Below are 19,876 nucleotides of genomic sequence, written 5' to 3'. Positions count from 1 at the left end.
CACCAGCTACTACTGAGAATGTGCAGAAGTTCATAAGGTATACGTATACTAGTCTGTGATTGGCTGATGGCTGTCTCATGATACAGGGGTCAGGCAAATAGGGGGAAAATAAATTTGTCAGAAAAAAAAAATTACTGCTTATTTGAAATTCAGAGTAAATGCTACTGCATTGTCTTTTTAGTATGCACTTGTTAAATATGCAATATTCTACTGTATTTAGTGTACATGAAAATTAAGATTCAGATAGAGCATATTATTTAAAAACAAATCCAATTGTGCAGTGTTTTTATATGCACACTTTCTGAGGCACCAGCTACTACTGAGCATGCTCAAAAGATCACACTGTATAAGTAAGTGATTGGCTGATGTTTGTCACATGATACAGGGGTTGGGGAAATTAAAGAAAAGTTTTAAATTTACCAGAAAAAAATCTACTCCTCATTTGAAATTCAGGGTAAGTTAATATTTATAAGGCATTTGTTGATTATTCAATTCTTTGGTATTTAACATGATGATACATTTACTATATCAGCTTTATAGCAAGATTAATTATAAATATAATAAATTCATATTTGTATTCATATCTTAAAAACAAAGGGAGAGCAAGACAAGTTGTATATAATCCTGATGAAACAGATACTTTATCAGCCAAGAAACGCGTAACTATGATAACAGTTTTAACACTGTGCCCTCCGGTGTTTGATACTCGACTCAGACCCCTTCCTTTGATGTCCAACTGATATGAATTTTTTCGGATCTATCCATTAGTCAGAGGTGGCTCTGAGGTGTATAACACATGTGCTCTTTAAAAAATGTGAGTGTTTTATATCCATTTGCATCCTGTTTTTGAATATCTTGTTCATGTATCCAAAAGAATGTGCACACCAAAGAGCCCAAAATGAATCCTAATGTTGGGGTGCAGTGTTATTCCCCAGATCAGGCTGTATAATTCACTGAAACCGCACACCTCTTGTCGCAGAGGATAAAATGTATTGCGGTATCATCAATACATACAAATAAATTAAGCATATATCTTGTATTATTCTATATCTTGTATTATATCTATATATGTAGATTAGACACCAAAACACTTGATTTTTCATCTATATGTCTGTAATAATATAACAAATATTCTTATGAATTTTCAGGGGTAAGCCATGCCGCGCTGCATCGTAAAAGGTTGTCCACACGCCACGACTAATAACTCTGTTTCCATAGGAGTGACGTTACACACATTTCCTTATAATTATGAAAAAATCAAGAAGTGGCTTCAGCAGATAGGCCAGGATTTTGGTAACCTCGATGCTTTTGCTGAATGTATTATGGATATAGAGAAATATAACAGTTTTCGTCTTTGCTCTGCTCATTTCACCCAGGACAGCTATATTGCACATGGGACTAAAATCTATCTGAGAACAGATGCAATACCAACGCTTTTTCCTGTAAGGGATTTTCCTACTGCTACAGAGGAAAATGTCATTTCTGCTACGTGCAAGCCTCCTCAAGTAGATCTCCAGACAAGGCATTTTTCTGTAGGCCAGATGGTGCAAACTGCCAATGTCAGCACCTGTACCGATCCGTACCATGCAATGAAAGATGCAAGCACATGCACCGAACCATACCCTTTATTATTAAAGACTGTTCCTTGCTATACACTAAGAAATTCATACTCAGGTAACGAATCTAAGTTTGCAATGAAAAGTGTCGGCACGTTTCAGCTAATTCCACAATTCGATGTCAGCACATCCACAGATCCTATGTTTGGGAAAAAAAATGCCTACACGTATGCAAACCTCCCATTTTCCTACGCAAACGGGCCGACTGCAGATAAAGTGATACAGTGGCCAGAGTACGAACAGAATTTTGATGGGGAGATCTGGAAAATAAAACATGATCACTTCTATGTCTCAAGCCGTCCTCCATCAACGAACGTCAAGAATCAGAAACCCGTAGAGAAAGTCAAACCTCAAGCTGATTCCTACCAGGAATTTGAAAGTGATACTTCTACTGATTCCACGTCGCTGATGAAGAAAATCATAAAAGAGGACCCCGACTACATACCTGAGGATGAATCAATGTCAGATACCGACACTTCCTGCGAAGATGATCTTCCGCTTGATGAAATGGTACAGTGCTGGAAATTTTTAGTATTTCATTCTCAGGGATTTGGGTTAATACTTTTAGGCAATTTATGTAAGCTTTTGTTTACTTCACCATACCCACTAAAATTCTCAATAGTCACATGTTTGTAAAAGGTGGATTATCAGTTTTGCATCAACAATCATTATAGGAGAATCATTCTTTGCAATATCTAAATTGAATCAGTGCTAAACCCCCTTAAGGGAAGAGAAAAGATTAGCCTTCCCCAGTCTCTCTCAACTGCACATGTGCAAACAGACGGCTAGATTAGTTTTGCGTTAGAGGCTATGCGGTGCTAAGGAGCAGTTTTCACTCAATGCTCACTTACATGCAGCGCTGGTATTACGAGTTTTTACAAACCCGTCGTTAAAAGACAAGAAGTGAGCGTTGAGCGCTCTCCAATACCAGCGCTGCTTAAGTCAGCGGTGAGCTGGTGTAACGTGCTCATGCACGATTTCCCCATAGGAATCAACGGGGAGAGCCGGCTGAAAAAAAGTCTAACACCTGCAAAACATCAGCGTAAAACTCACTAACGCAGCCCCATTGATTCCTATGGGGAAATAAAATGTATGCCTACACCTAACACCCTAACATGAACCCTGAGTCTAAACACCCCTAATCTTACACTTATTAACCCATAATCTGCCGCCCACGACATCGCTGACACCTAAATTATAATTATTAACCCCTAATCTGCCGCTCCAGACACCGCCACCACCTACATTATACTTATGAACCCCTAATCTGCTGCCCCCAACATCGCCGAACCCTACATTATATTTATCAACCCCTACTCTACTGCTCCCAATGTCGCCGCCACCTACCTACACTTATTAACCCCTAATCTGCCGCACCCAACGTCGCCGCCACTATAATAAACATATTAACCCCTAAACCGCCGCACTCCCGCCTCGCAAACATTAGTTAAATATTATTAACCCCTAATTTGCCGTCCTTAACATCGCCGCCACCTACCTACATTTATTAACCTCTAATCTGCCGCCCCCAATGCCGCCGCCACTATATTAAACTTATTATCCCCTAAACCTAACACCCCATAACTTAAATATAATTAAAATAAATAGAAATAAATATTCCTATCATTAACTAAATTATTCCTATTTAAAACTAAATACTTACCTGTAAAATAAACCCTAAGATAGCTACAATATAACTAATAGTTACATTGTAGCTAGCTTCCAATGATGGGGGTATACAGCACTATCAGTATCCAATGATGCACGGTGTGGGGGGCAGCTGCAATATCCCCTGGATATCAAAAGTATTCTTGTAGTAACACCAGCACCAGTATCTTGGTATAAAGTTTATACCAAGATACTGGTGCTGGTGTTACTACAAGAATACTTATTGTAGCTATCTTAGGATTTATTTTTATTTTACAGGCAAGTTTGTATTTATTTTAAACAAAGAACAAGGGGATGTGGGAACGCGCTGTACAAACAGCATATGAGAGGTAAAAAACTATATAAGGAATGTGGATTACACAAGAGTATAATATAAAAAAGTTTTATAAATGTATTACAATAAGCGATGCCGACATCTGATACAAAGTAAAATAGTACAATTAAAATAGGATAAGAATCAACATAGATTACAAAACATCAGTGTGTAGTGCTGTAAGTAACTATAAAAATAATAATATGTTGCAAAATGACACAATGTTAAAAATGTAACAGAGTCAATGTTACCGTCCTTTCACAATCAGGCCAGTGATTAGAGTGTCTGATCCAGCTGTTTATATGAATGCAGGTATAACTTGTGAAATTAAGTAGTAGGTAAGGTGGTTGAGACCAACTCTAATTCACAGAGTTGTTTTTTCTTGGAAATACCATCATACCCATGATCTACTTTCTTCTGTCCAGCACTGGAATCTGAATAATATGGACGCTGTTACAAACTTCACTTGCAATACATCTGCTTGACTTACATATGCGGTAGGTGCGGTGCATTGAGCCTCTTTAATATATGAATTGACTCTATATGCGTAATTCCCACCCATGACCCACATTTGTTAAAAGCAGTCTGATTCATTTTAACTTCAAAGAAACGAAGTCTGTCGTTGCTTATCATTACTCCTGCACTTTGACCTCCTGACCGGAACCGGCCCACAGCACGGGACATCCCGCAAATACGGCTGTGAATGTGTCTTTGAAATTTAACTCACAGTCATTGGATACAAGCCAGAAGATTCTGCAAGCTTTTCGCTGTTTTATAAACAACGCAGAGGGAATCACCCAAGTTATACCTGCATTTATATAAACAGCTGGATCAGACACTCTAATCACTGGCCTGATTGTGAAAGGACGGTAACATTGACTCTGTTACATTTTTAACATTGTGTCATTTTGCAACATATTATTTCTTAGCTACTTACAACATTACACACTGATGTTTTACATTTTATGTTGATTCTTATCCTATTTTAATTGTACTATTTTACTTTGTATCAGATGCCGGCATCGCTAATTGTAATACATTTATAAAACTTTTTTATATTATACTCTTGTTTAATCCACATTCCTTATATAGTTTTTTACCTCTCATATGCTGTTTGTACAGCGCGTTCCCACATCCCCTTGTTCTTTGTCTATTTTGATTTGATGTTAGGAGGTGCACTTACCTTTTGGGAATAGCATTTGAGATTTGAGCATTGAATCTTATACCTACCTTGTTTTTTTGTATTTATTTTAACTAGGTACAATAGTTATTAAATAGTTATTAACTATTTAATAACTACCTAGCTAAAATAAATACAAAAGTACCTGTAAAATAAAACAATAACACCTAACACTACACTATAATTAAATAAATTAACTAAATTAAATACAATTAAATAAATTACAAACAATTACCTAAATTAAATTAAATTATCTAAAGTACAAAAAAAACACTAACAGAAAATAATAAACAAATTACAGAAATTGAAACAAATTACAGAAATTTAAACTAATTACACCTAATCCAATAGCCCTATTAAAATAAAAAGCCCCCCCCCCCCCGTCAAAATAAAAAAAAACCTAGCCTAAACTAAACTACCAATAGCCCTTAAAAGGGCCTTTTGCGGGGCATTGCCCCAAAGTAATCAGCTCTTTTACCTGTAAAAAAAAAATACAAACAACCCCCCAACAGTAAAACCCACCACCCACACACCCAACCCACCAAATAAAATACTAGCTAAAAAAAACTAAGCTCCCCATTGCCCTGAAAAGGGCATTTGGATGGGCATTGCCCTTAAAAGGGCAGTTAGCTCTTTTGCAAGCCCAAACCCCTAATCTAAAAAATAAACCCACCCAATACACCCTTTAAAAAACCTAACACTATCCCCCTGAAGATCGACTTACTGGGAGACGTCTTCATCCAAGCCAGGCAAAGTGGTCCTCCAGACGGGCAGAAGTCTTCATCCAAGTCGGGCAGAAGTGGTCCTCCAGACGGGCAGAAGTCTTCTTCCAGACGGCATCTTCTATCTTCATCCATCCGGCGCGGAGCTCTCCATCTTCAATACATCCAATGCGGAGCATCCTCTTCTTCCGACGACTAAAACAGAATGAAGGTACCTTTAAGTGACGTCATCCAAGATGGCATCCCTTAGATTCCGATTGGCTGATAGAATTCTATCAGCCAATCGGAATTAAGGTTGAAAAAATCCTATTGGCTGTTCCAATCAGCCAGTAGAATGCAAGCTCAATCCTATTGGCAGATAGGATCAGCCAATAGGATTGTACTTCAATCCTATTGGCTGATTGCATCAGCCTGTAGGATTTTTTCAACCTTAATTCCGATTGGCTGATAGAATTCTATCAGCCAATCGGAATCTAAGGGACGCCATCTTGGATGACGTCACTTAAAGGTACCTTCATTCTGTTTTAGTCGTCGGAAGAAGAGGATGCTCCGCATTGGATGTCTTGAAGATGGAGCCGCGCCGGATTGATGAAGATAGAAGATGCCGTCTGGAGGACCACTTCTGCCCAGCTTGGATGAAGACTTATGCCCGTCTGGAGGACCACTTCTGCCCAGCTTGGATGAAGACTTCTGCCCGTCTGGAGGACGTCTCACGGTAAGTCGATCTTCAGGGGGTTAGTGTTAGGTTTTTTTAAGGGTGTATTGGGTGGGTTTATTTTTTAGATTATTGGTTTGGGCTTGAAAAAGAGCTAACTGTCCTTTTAAGGGCAATGCCCTACCAAATGCCCTTTTCAGGGCAATGGGGAGCTTAGGTTTTTTAGCTAGTATTTTATTTGGGGGGTTGGTTGTGTGGGTGGTGGGTTTTACTGTTGGGGGGTTTGTTTGTATTTTTTTTTACAGGTAAAAAAGCTGATTACTTTGGGGCAATTCCCCACAAAAGGCCCTTTTAATGGCTATTGGTAGTATAGTTTAGGCTAGGGTTTTTTTTTATTTTGGGAGGGCTTTTTTTTTATTTTAATAGGGCTATTAGATTAGGTGTAATTCGTTTAAATTTCTGTAATTTGTGTATTTTCTGTAATTTAGTGGGGGGGTTTTGTACTTTAGATAATTTAATTTAGGTAATTGTATGTAATTTATTTAATTGTATTTAATTTAGTTAATTTATTTAATTATAGTGTAGTGTTAGGTGTAATTGTAACTTAGGTTAGGTTTTATTTTACAGGTACTTTTGTATTTATTTTAGCTAGGTAGTTATTAAATAGTTAATAACTTTTTAATAACTATTCTACCTAGTTAAAATAAATACAAACTTGCCTGTAAAATAAAAATAAATCCTATTAGATATATTGTAGCTAGCTAAGGGTTTATTTTACAGGTAAGTATTTAGTTTTAAATAGGAATAATTTAGTTAATGATAGGAATATTTATTTTGATTTCTTTTAATTATATTTAAGTTAGGGGGTGTTAGGGTTAAGGTTAGACTTAGATTTAGGGGTTAATAAGTTTAATATAGTGGCGGCAACGTTGGGGGCGGCAGATTCGGGGTTAATAAATGTAGGTTAATAATATTTAACTAGCGTTTGCGAGGCGGGAGTGCAGCGGTTTAGGGGTTAATATATTTATTATAGTGGGGTGATGTCCGGTTCGGCAGATTAGGGGTTAAAAATTTTCTTTTAGTGTTTGTGATGTGGGAGGGCCTCGGTTTAGGGGTTAATAGGTAGTTTATGGGTGTTAGTGTACTTTTTAGCACTTTAGTTATGAGTTTTATGCTATGGCGTTGTAGTGTAAAACTCTTAACTACTGACTTTAAAATGCGGTACCAGTCTTGACAGGAGAGGGTCTATCGCTCACTTTTTGGCAGACTTGTAAGTCCCATTGAAAAAAGAGGATACGCAATTTACGTAAGTGGATTTGCGGTATTTCCAAGTCTGGCCAAAAAAGTGAGCGGTACACCTGTACCTGCAAGACTCGTAATACCAGCGGGCGTTAAAAAGCAGCGTTAGGACCGGCTAATGCTGCTTTTTAAGCCTAACGTAAAAGTCATAATCTTGCCGAGAGTTTGTGCTATATCTAAATACTAGTTTGTGATTGGTTAGCAAGGATTCTTTTGTTCTGGGGGACAGGGACATCAGTGAAATGAACATAAAACCATATACTCATCTGACAAAATAAAGCTGCAGTTTTCATTGCAAAATTATTCTCAGATATGAGGGACCAAAATCATGTAGTTTACAAATTGTGGTTTGTGTCCCTTTAGCATTAATGTTATTTAACCTTAGTGTCCTGTCCTGGAACATCTCATCAATTTACTGAAGATGAACAAGAGACGGGTTCAGATGAAAAAAATGACACAAAAAATATTGAACAACGCCCTGGAGATTGTCTACCTGTTGACTGGGGAGGTGAGTCATTTTAACGATACGGCTCTTTTTTTCACTGCAGAGTATCTAAAAAGACATTGCCCTTCCCCCGTTTATATAGATCAGTATTTCAAGGTCTGTGAGCTTAGCTTTGTATTTTATTAGTAGAGATTCTGTTTGAATTAGTAAAATTTCTATGAAGCGACACATACATTTATTTCTATTACCAAATTTACTTTGTATTCTTGATATCTTTTGAAGAGCATATCTAGGTATCAACAAAGGATACCAAGAGAATAAGGTAAATTGTATAATAGAGGTTAATTGAAAAACTGTTTCAAATTGTATGTTCCACCTGAATCATGAAAGTTTCATTTTGAGTTTACTGCCCCTTTAAACACACAAAAAAACTATATTAAAGTGGCATTTCATAGGCTATTTAAGTTTGCAGTGAAGCAAAATAGGGGGTTCAAGCTGCATTAGAACAGAGTCACTGGTTAATTCAGTATTGATAATGATAATGACTGCCTATTTTATAGGGTTCTTTTCAGTTAAGCATTAATATTAATTAACTTCATTTGTGCAATGCCAATTACTTCCTGTCACAGCCCTACAAGGGGGCTGTGGTCTCAACAGGAAGGTAAGGAGCATTCCCTTTGAAGTGGTTGCTAAGTAACACATGCACTAGCTTCAGTCAGTTCCTTGCCCATGCTCAGTAGAGGATTTTTGCTGCAAACATCATGTGACAGTAGAGCTTAAGTTTTATACTGGTAGCTCACCAAAGGCAGTCGCTACACTGGGAATATCTAAGTATTCATTTAGCAGGAAAACAAGTAAGTTGTTTACTGATTTTATTTTAACACAATCGGTTTCTTCTTATGTCTTCTTTGATTTAACATATTTTTTTTACTAAATGAGCACTACTTTATATCCCTTTAAACACATAGCAAAAGAAGGAAATTAAAACAAAATAGGGCATTTTAGTTATATATCAGAATGTCCCTAAAATAAAAAGACGGTTCTTAGAATAAAAGACTGATGTTTGTTCTTCTTAACGTTTAAGGAATACAATGTTGTAAGGAATAATGCAGACAGCACCAAACGTTTGGAACCATGTACCGATAAGGTAAGTTCGCCAGGAGAATATTTTGTTACACCAATTACTACTTAATACATTTTGTGCATTTTTTTTTTTTGTTTTTTTTTTTTGCATTTCCCTCTATTTTCTTGTTTTCCAGATACCTATAAAGTTTGGGGATGTTGCTGTCTATTTTTCTATGGAAGAGTGGGATTATATTGAAGAAAATAAAGAGCTATACAAGGATGTCTTGAAGCAAGAACTCCATACCTGGAATATTTACCCAGGTACACAAAAAAGGCTGGAGGTCTGAGATCAAATATACTACATTAAAAAAAAGGCTCAAATAAACTGTTACAGGTTGTAAATAGATGTGGTATTGCTATTGCAGGGTGGGCGGAGTCAAGTGTTTTTAATGGGTTGGGCTAGTCTGGGCTCTGCGTGGGTGGAGCCAGGGCAGTCCCAGGAAAGCAGGACATTTGCCCAGATGGCGGGGAAGCTACACAGCAGACAAACCTGTCAGCAGTGACAATCCCGCAATATTCACAAGGTATGTGGATTATACAAAAAATGCCAGCAAATAAGCACTGTGAAATGGACGTTAAACTTAAAATAAAATATTTAGTTGTGCGCAAATAAAAAATATGCAGTGCGCTTTTCATTATTTATTTACGTTTCCTATAAGAAATTAAATTGAAATTTAAAGAAATTACATATATTAAATTGTTGGAGCATGTAATGTTTACTTTAATCAGCCTAGATTACTATGCGTTTAATCCACACAAGGGGGTTTAGTGACACTGAGGGGCCGCTTGCATTGCAGCTCCCAATCAGAACAAGGCTGGTGATTGGCGGGTTGTGCAACTATCACACTTGATTTGCTCATCAGTCGTATCCTGCTCAGAATTTGCTATAATTGAAACTCACATATGAGATTTTACCTGACTCAGTGTTCTCCACAGAAAACGTTGCCAACCTTGTGGCATTATAAAGTAGCCTGGTGGGGGCAGAGTAATTATTTTATGCTATCTAAAGCACACATTAATTGTATAATTTAACATAAATTTATTTAATGATAATTTGTGCAATAAACATTGAAAATGTTTAATATTTGCTAATTTTAACTTAAAGGGACAGTCTAGTCAAAATTAAACTTCCATGATTCAGATAGGACATGTAATTTTAAACAACTTTCCAATTTACTTTTATCATCAAATTGTCTTTGTTCTCTTGGTATTATTTGTTGAAAGCTAAACCTATGTAGGCTCATATGTTAATTTCTAAGCCCTTGAAGGCCGCCTCTTATTTCAGGGCATTTTGACAGTTTTTCACAGCTAGAGGGCGTTAGTTCATGTGTGTCATATAGATAACATTGTGCTTACGCAAGTCTTTTGCAAGTCTGTCAAAAGAACTGAAATAAGAGGGCAGTCTGCAGAGGCTTAGATACAAGGTAATCACAGAGGTAAAAAGTGTATTTCAATAACTGTATTTGTTATGCAAAGCTGGGGAATGGGTAATAAAGGGATTATCTATCTTTTTAAAAATTAACATTTCTAGAGTAGACTGTCCCTTTAATATTGGCTACAATCTTAGCTGCGTGGTCGGTAAAATGAGCCTGATGGTGCCCCCATTAAAAGTATCCTAGGGAGAACACTTTGCTGTAAACACATAGTAGGGTAGTAATCCAAAAATGACGTGCTTATTGGATTTGCATTAGACTATTTTTTTAAGGAGCCAAAATTGCATTTCTCTACTTGTACATTCTATGGGGCTGATTTATCATTTGTCTGGCGGACATGATCAACTGTAGCGATCACGTCCGCCAGACATTGATAAATGCCGATAGCATACACATTCGCAGCCAATCGGCCGCTAGCAGGGGGTGTTAATCATCCCAATCGTATGAGATCGGGCGGATCGATGTCCACAGCGTCAGATGCGGTGTACGTGTGTAGGAGCAGCAGTCTTAAGACCGCTGCTTCTTAACTCCTGTTTCCGGCGATCCTGAAGGCTCGTGCGGAAACAGGGGTATTTGGCCCCATTTAGGCCATGATAAATCGGCCCCTATGACCCTCATTCCATCTGACTTCGCCATGCAGAGACTTTGAACCGGAGTCTGGTGGATTTTGGCTTCTATGACACTCTAATTCATTAGAAACATGGCTGTTTGAATGAAACGTACCGTGTTACATACATGTTAATTCCAGAACAACATTCAATTCAAAACCACTATAAGATGCTGACTTTTCTACAGCTTTTTGTGGGGGTGTTGCAGACTTGCGTAGAAGCAAAATATACACAACCAAAGGAAAGGGAAAATATAGTGACCGATTCAGTACTGATGATGTCTGTTTTTACTTTAAGGGATATGACATTTTAAAAGGACACTAAAGTCAAACATAAATGACAGATCATGGAGTTTTAAACAATTTTCCAATTTACTTCTGTTATCTAATTTACTTTGTTCTCTTGGAATCCTTTGTTTAAAAGCATACCTAGGTAGGCTCAGGAGTGTTAATTCAGTACTGTAAGCTAGCTGCTGCTTGGTGGCTGCACATATATGCTTCTTGTCATTGGTTCACCCATTGTGTTCAGCTAGCTCCCAGTAATGCACTGCGGCTCCTTCAACAAATGCTAATAATGAAGCAAATTTGATTATAGAAGTAAATTGGAAATTTGTTTAAAATGGTATGACTTTTCTGAATTGTGAAGAAAAAAATTGGGCTTCATGTCCCTTTAAGAGGCTTTTCATTTTCTATTATATAATCTTGGTATCATTTGATGAAAAGTATACCTAGGTAGGCTTATGAGCAGCAATGCATTACTAGGAGCTAGCTGTTGATTGGTGGTTGCACATAGATGGTGTCTACACTCATATATAAAGGAAAATTAAACTCAAATTATTTCTTTCAAAATTCAGATGAAGAATTATATAGTGTTGCCCTCTAGTGCTATTGCTAATGTATAACATTAGTACTACATGACAGAAAATAATGCTGCCATCTAGTGCTCTTGCTAATGTATAACATTAGTACTACATGACAGGAAGTAGTGCTGCCCTCTAGTGCTCTTGCTAATGTATAACATTAGTACTACATGACAGGAAATAGGGCTGCCATCTAGTGCTCTTGCTAATGTATAACATTAGTACTACATGACAGAAAATAATGCTGCCATCTAGTGCTCTTGCTAATGTATAACATTAGTACTACATGACAGGAAATAGTGCTGCCATCTAGTGCTCTTGCTAATGTATAACAATAGTACTACATGACAGGAAATAGTGCTGCCCTCTAATGCTCTTGCTAATGTATAACATTAGTACTACATGACAGGAAATAGTGCTGCCATCTAGTGCTCTTGTTAATGTATAACATTAGTACTACATGACAGGAAATAGTGCTGCCCTCTAGTGCTCTTGCTAATGTATAACATTAGTACTACATGACAGGAAATAGTGCTGCCATCTAGTGCTCTTGCTAATGTATAACATTAGTACTATATGACAGGAAATAGTGCTGCCATCTAGTGCTCTTGCTCATGTATAAGAGTACTACATGACAGGAAATAGTGCTGCCATCGAGTGCTCTTGCTAATGTTTAACATTAATACTACATGACAGTAAATAGTGCTGCCATCTAGTGCTCTTGCTAATGTATAACAGTACTACATGACAGTAAATAGTGCTGCCATCTAGTGCTCTTGCTAATGTATAACATTAGTACTACATGACAGGAAATAGTGCTACCATCTAGTGCTCTTGCTAATGTATAACATTAGTACTACATGACATAAAATAATGCTGCCATCTAGTGCTCTAATGTATAACATTAGTACTTCATGACAGGAAATAGTGCTGCCCTCTAGTGCTCTTGCTAATGTATAACATTAGTACTACATGACAGGAAATAGTGCTGCCATCTAGTGCTCTTGTTAATGTATAACATTAGTACTACATGACAGGAAATAGTGCTGCCCTCTAGTGCTCTTGCTAATGTATAACATTAGTACTACATGACAGGAAATAGTGCTGCCCTCTCGTGCTCTTGCTAATGTATAACATTAGTACTACATGACAGGAAATAGTGCTGCCATCTAGTGCTCTTGCTAATGTATATCATTAGTACTACAGGACGATAAATAGTGCTGCCATCTAGTGCTCTTGCTAATGTATAACATTAGTACTACATGACAGGAAATAGTTCTGCCCTCTAGTGCTCTTGCTAATGTATAACATTAGCACTACATGGCAGGAAATAGTGCTGCCCTCTAGTGCTCTTGCTAATGTATAACATTAGTACTACATGACAGGAAATAGTGCTGCCATCTAGTGCTCTTGCTAATGGATAACATTAGTACTACATGACAGGAAATAGTGCTGCCATCTAGTACTCTTGCTAATGTATATCATTAGTACTACATGACAGGAAATAGTGCTGCCATCTAGTGCTCTTGCTAATGTATAACATTAGTACTACATGACAGGAAATAGTGCTGCCCTCTAGTGCTCTTGCTAATGTATAACATTAGTACTACATGACAGGAAATAGTGCTGCCCTCTAGTGCTCTTGCTAATGTATATCATTAGTACTACATGACAGGAAATAGTGCTGCCATCTAGTGCTCTTGCTAAATGTATAACATTAGCACTACATGACAGGAAATAGTGCTGCCATCTAGTGCTCTTGTTAATGTATAACATTAGTACTACATGACAGGAAATAGTGCTGCCCTCTAGTGCTCTTGCTAATGTATAACATTAGTACTACATGACAGGAAATAGTGCTGCCATCTAGTGCTCTTGCTAATGTATAACATTAGTACTACATGACAGGAAATAGTGCTGCCCTCTAGTGCTCTTGCTAATATATAACATTAGTACTACATGACAGGAAATAGTGCTGCCATCTAGTGCTCTTGTTAATGTATAACATTAGTACTACATGACAGGAAATAGTGCTGCCATCTAGTGCTCTTGCTAATGTATAACATTAGTATTACATGACAGGAAATAATACTGTTATCTAGTGCTATTGCTAATGTATAACAATAGTACTACATGACAGGAAATAGTGCTGCCATCTAGTGCTCTTGCTAATGTATAACATTAGTACTACATGACAGGAAATAGTGCTGCCCTCTAGTGCTCTTGCTAATGTATAACATTAGTACTACATGACAGGAAATAGTGCTGCCATCTAGTGCTCTTGCTAATGTATAACATTAGTACTACATGACAGGAAATAGTGCTGCCATCTAGTGCTCTTGCTAATGTATAACATTAGTACTACATGACAGGAAATAGTGCTGCCCTCTAGTGCTCTTGCTAATGTATAACATTAGTACTACATGACAGGAAATAGTGCTGCCATCTAGTGCTCTTGTTAATGTATAACATTAGTACTACATGACAGGAAATAGTGCTGCCATCTAGTGCTCTTGCTAATGTATAACATTAGTACTACATGACAGGAAATAATACTGTTATCTAGTGCTATTGCTAATGTATAACAATAGTACTACATGACAGGAAATAGTGCTGCCATCTAGTGCTCTTGCTAATGTATAACATTAGTACTACATGACAGGAAATAGTGCTGCCCTCTAGTGCTCTTGCTAATGTATAACATTAGTACTACATGACAGGAAATAGTGCTGCCATCTAGTGCTCTTGCTAATGTATAACATTAGTACTACATGACAGGAAATAGTGCTGCCCTCTAGTGCTCTTGCTAATGTATAACATTAGTACTACATGACAGGAAATAGTGCTGCCATCTAGTGCTCTTGCTAATGTATAACATTACTACTACATGACAGGAAATAGTGCTGCCATCTAGTGCTCTTGCTAATGTATAATATTAGTACTACATGACAGGAAATAATACTGTTATCTAGTGCTATTGCTAATGTATAACATTGTTGTAAAACTGCTGCCATATAGTACTGCAGACACGTGCAAACTCCTGAGCTTACCGTCCTGCTTTTCAACAAAGGATAACAAGAAAACAAAGAACATTTGATAATAGAATTAAAGTGGAAAGTTTTTTAAAATGGTATGTTCTATCCGAATCATGAAAAAAAACGTTTGAGTTTTATGTCCCTTTAAATAGTTTTATATGCATGATGTTTCCTTTAACTATGCTGTTTTATAAACCCATATTCCAATATTTTATTATAACAGATCATCTAAAGCCTAATAATGTCACAGAAAATGTCAACACTGAAGAATATAATCCTTCTTGGTCACTAGAACAACAACGGAAGTCACTCAAACAAGATGAATTACCTGATTTTCACAACGATAGAATGGAAGAAAGTTGTGAGTCTAATTCAGCACCTTTTCAATATAAACAGCAAGTACGCGAATCTGATAGATTGCGTGCCAATTACGACAGCGGCGGAAACTGCAGAAACACACGAAAAAGGATTTCAAAATATGGAGAATATTTGAGTAAAAAGTCAATCTGGGAAAATGACCAACAACCACACTTGGTAGAGAAACCCTATAACTGTACCGAGTGCGGAAAACAATTTAAGTTCAAATATTGGTTTTCTCTTCACCAGAAAATATTACCCAATGAGAAATCTGTTCAGTGCCAAAATTGCGGAGAACATTTCTTTTCCAAATGTACTTTCACTGCTCATCAAAAGTTGCACTCCAGAAAAAAATGTCATCAGTGCAAGACGTGTGGGAAACTCTTTGCTTTGAAACGTACCCTCACTGAACACCGAAAAACGCACAATCGAGAAAAACCTCATGAGTGTAGCCTCTGTAATAAACGTCTTTCTTCGAAATATTACCTAGTTGTACATAAGAGGTTACATACTGGAGAAAAACCTCACGCATGCCCAGATTGCGACAAAACCTTTTCATCTCAGCAGGCTCTGAATTACCACCTGATCACGCATACAGGGATAAAGCTTAAAAGTATGAAAAGAAGATCTACAAGATCAAAGTAAAAAATGTCAGAACGAGGAAAAGACATTTTCTTCTCAGTGATTCACTCATATCCCAAGTGAAGCTTCTTAAAGTTCTAATACGTCATTATATAACGGGATTTGAAACACTAAAGTAATTTCATGCATCTCCGTCTAATCATGAGTGGCGCCATATTGGAACCTAGGTTTCACTGCAGGTATTTGAAGGAGAGTTGCTGCACATGCACAAACAGGTCAGAACCGGAATGCAGCGAATTATAGATTTCAACATGGCCGCACCCATGATTAGAAAACCCCCTGAACAATTATAAAAAAGGTATTTAGTGCTTGTCACCAACAACATTGTATTTTTATTGGTTACTTGACACGTGGACTTGTGCGAGAATACAGACAATCACTGAAGAATTCATGTGAAATAAAAATATAGGTTTACTGTAATTATATGCCAAGATGAAATATCTGTAATTGTGTAAATATGGAAATATTTTTTTTCCAATTGTAGTTTGGAGGCAAGGTAGAAGTATAAAGCCTTTAAACATAGATGTAAACCAGAAATACGTTTGTGAGTTACTGGCGTGCTAGGATTTGTTCTACTCCATCATTGTATAGGAACTAGGGTGCCACCTTTAGTTCAGCCCTAACCCAAACACTCTTGTGCCGTGCACAGCAAAGCAAAAACACACTTTTGTGTAATAGCACATAAACACAAACTAGCTCATAGATATTGACACTTACACACACTCATGTGCTCATGCACAATCTCTAACAAACTAGCACACACTCACACACATGCTCTCTCAAAAAAACACTCACTCTTTTACAGACCCTCACACACACTCTAACACATATTCACATACACTCCCTCACATGCTCACAGACACACACACACACAAAGGCACTCACTCTTTAACACACAGACTCTAACACACACACACTCTCTCACAAACACACACAAAGACACGCACTCGCACACACAAATACACTCACTCTTTCACTCACACACACACACTCTAGCACACATCCTCTCGCCCACACTCCCTCACATGCTCACACACACACACAAATTCACTTTCACACACTTTAACACACATTCACACACACTCCCTCACATACTCACACACACACACACACATGCTTTCTCACACACACACATACACTCTTTCAAACACACACTAACACTCATTCACTCACACACACACACACAGAGACACTAGCGCTCTCACACACACACACGTACACTCACTCTTTCACACACACAAAGACACTAACACTCTCTCACACACACATACACTCACTCTTTAACACACACACACACAGACTAACAGACACTAACACTCATTCACACACAAAGACACTAGTGCTCTCACACACACATACACTCATTCACACACACAAAGATACTAACGCTCTCTCACACATACAAATACACTAACGCTCTCTCACACACACAAATGCACTCCCTCTTTCACACACACACACAAAGACACTGACAAAGACACACACACAAGAGCAAAATAACTTTAGACACATACAGTATGTTGCAAATTCACAATGTCACCTTTTTGGCTGTGGCTGTTTCCCACCAAACCCGGACATTTGCATGTCTGACTCAGCATCAAGCCCACAAATGGAGACCCAAACTATCCAGGTCATTCCCAAACAGGTGGCAACTCTAAGAGGAGCTTCAACAGCTTAATAAATGTTTGTGTGTTTTGGAATATGTCTTAATTAATGAAGCCAAAACAGAATATGTAGATACCATATTAGTATAGGGTTTATGTGTCTAGAAATATAACATAGGCGATAAAACATAAGATATTAATAATTATGACCACAAAAATATAAATGATAATTTAGCATTTCAGATAAGGGTTTTTTAAGAGCAGTTAATTATTTTTTGTTGCATCTTACCGTTAAAACTTAGTTCCTTACTTGTTTTTTCCTTGCTATTGCGTCAACGATATTAGTGAAACGGCAACATTATTCCCTTGTTAGTATGGGGGATATGTGGCTATGGATTTCATATAAATCACCAGAGTTTGATTGTGGTTCCATCTTAAGAACAATTTATTATTTGTTATTGGATCTGTGTGAAAAATACAAATAATTTAAAAAGTACAATGGTTTTGCTTCATCAAACGGCAAAATATGTACAATTTGCCCGTTTTAGTTTCTGTAACTGTACAGTAACACTACCTTTTTATACATTTGAAGTGTTTTGGTCAACTTGTAGAATTTTCACTCACCATTTGCGTATATCGTTGTCTTCATTATTTGTCAAATCTAGATACATTAAGAAAATATACTTTAATTTTGACTATTTCAAATATTTCTTATTTGTGTTATGATTCTGTAGGTTGGGCTGTTAATTCTCTGTCCCAGGAAATCTTTCATTTTTGTGTTGTCTAAGAGGAACAAAAAATAGAAAATTGATATTGCAAAAATGAGCGAGGCTAACCTGTTTTGTATATTTGAATGCAAACACGTGGTAATTAATAAAAAATATATATATAAACAGCAACACACTGGTTGTCAACTGAAAACTCAACAAAGCCTAATAAATATTAAAATATTATTAGCAGGAATAGTAAGGTTCTTATGCCACTTTACGGATCACTAGTTAGGTCTGAAATACTGTGTAAAGTTCTAGAGACCATATCTGCCGAAGAATAAATAAACTAAAAATTGTTCAAAGGAGACTACTAAATGGTACATGGTATAAACTATAAAACAAACAAAGAAAGACTCTACTATTTTTAAAATGCATAGTTTAGAGCAGGGTTCTGCCAACCACGGGTTAGGGCCCATTATTGGATCACAACAGAATGTTTACTGGGGTCAGAACTTGTTTGTGTGTTGTAGGAGAGTGTGTGTGTGGTCTGTGTGTTGTATGAGTGTTTTGGATGTGTGTGAGTTGTAGGCAAGTGTGTGTGTGTTGTAGGCAAGTGTGTGTGGTCTGTGTGTTGTAGGAGTGTGTGTTGTAGGCGAGATATCAGAACACAATGTTTATCCGACAGCGCTAACTAAAAAGACCTTAGCTCCCTAAACAAATGGGTCCCTAGTTACCCATAGAAATTGACATACGATAAAAAGGTGTAAGGGGCGCCTACGTCAAAGGCCAGGTCATACAGCGGTGAGAGAAGGGTTAATCAGAAGTATATATATATATACACACAATATTGAAATTATTTAATAACAAATTAAAATACAATTGTTACAAAAACATACATATACATGGATCCATGATACAATAATTAAAAACAGAGGCAAAGATCAATTTAAAATAAATAGTAAAAATACTATAAAACCAAAAGTGACCGCTCCGGGGTCTGGAGAGTACAATAAATAAACACTAAGTGTGTAATTAAATGAAAAGTATTGCAGTGTATACAGGGACTGGAGAATGTGTGTGTGATGTGTTCCTGATTGGTGTGACAATATAAAATATGTGACGATATAACAAGGCAATATAATAAAGATACTGATTTGTGTGACAATATAAAATAATGTGACGATATAACAAGGCAATATAATAAAGATACTGATAATAATTGATAAAAAATAGATAACTTGATAAAAAACTTAATAAATAGTCCAAAGTTCCAAATGTGGATAAAAAACGTCCGAATGATCCAAAAGATCCAATTGTGTGGTAATAATCCAAGTGTTTAACAAAAATTTGTGAAAAAAAGTCAATTACAAATAAGGAGTGTTGAAAGTAATTCCTCAAGGATAATCGTGATTCCAAGCCAAAAAATGTGAAAAAAGGAAAATTAAGAAAAAATAAAAAAAAAATAAGAAAAAATATATACACAGTGTTAAATGGATTCTTTATAATGCTCAGATAAGAACAAAAAAAAGTGTCTTGAAAAAGGCCCTATTGGTGGGCCGAAACGCGTTGACATATATGGTGAGTCACATTTTAATTACCTAGAGT

The 19,876-nt window shown here is 36.9% G+C and overlaps 1 protein-coding gene across 1 annotated transcript; it reads left to right on the top strand.

Annotated features, from left to right (window-relative positions):
- Positions 1 to 342: 342 nt before the first annotated feature.
- Positions 343 to 18,460, top strand: LOC128667161 (uncharacterized). The gene is made up of 6 exons (XM_053722091.1): positions 343 to 454; positions 1,149 to 2,126; positions 7,839 to 7,961; positions 8,983 to 9,045; positions 9,158 to 9,284; positions 15,182 to 18,460. Exons 2-6 carry the CDS (start codon positions 1,158 to 1,160, stop codon positions 15,958 to 15,960), a joined length of 2,061 nt encoding a protein of 686 aa, XP_053578066.1. The 5' UTR covers positions 343 to 454; positions 1,149 to 1,157; the 3' UTR covers positions 15,961 to 18,460.
- The last annotated feature ends 1,416 nt before the right edge of the window (positions 18,461 to 19,876 follow it).

Source organism: Bombina bombina, chromosome 7, assembly GCF_027579735.1.
Source record: "Bombina bombina isolate aBomBom1 chromosome 7, aBomBom1.pri, whole genome shotgun sequence".
Classification (NCBI taxonomy): Eukaryota; Metazoa; Chordata; class Amphibia; order Anura; family Bombinatoridae; genus Bombina; species Bombina bombina.
Note: the sequence above shows the minus strand (reverse complement) of the source record. Positions and strands in the feature narration are given on the sequence as shown.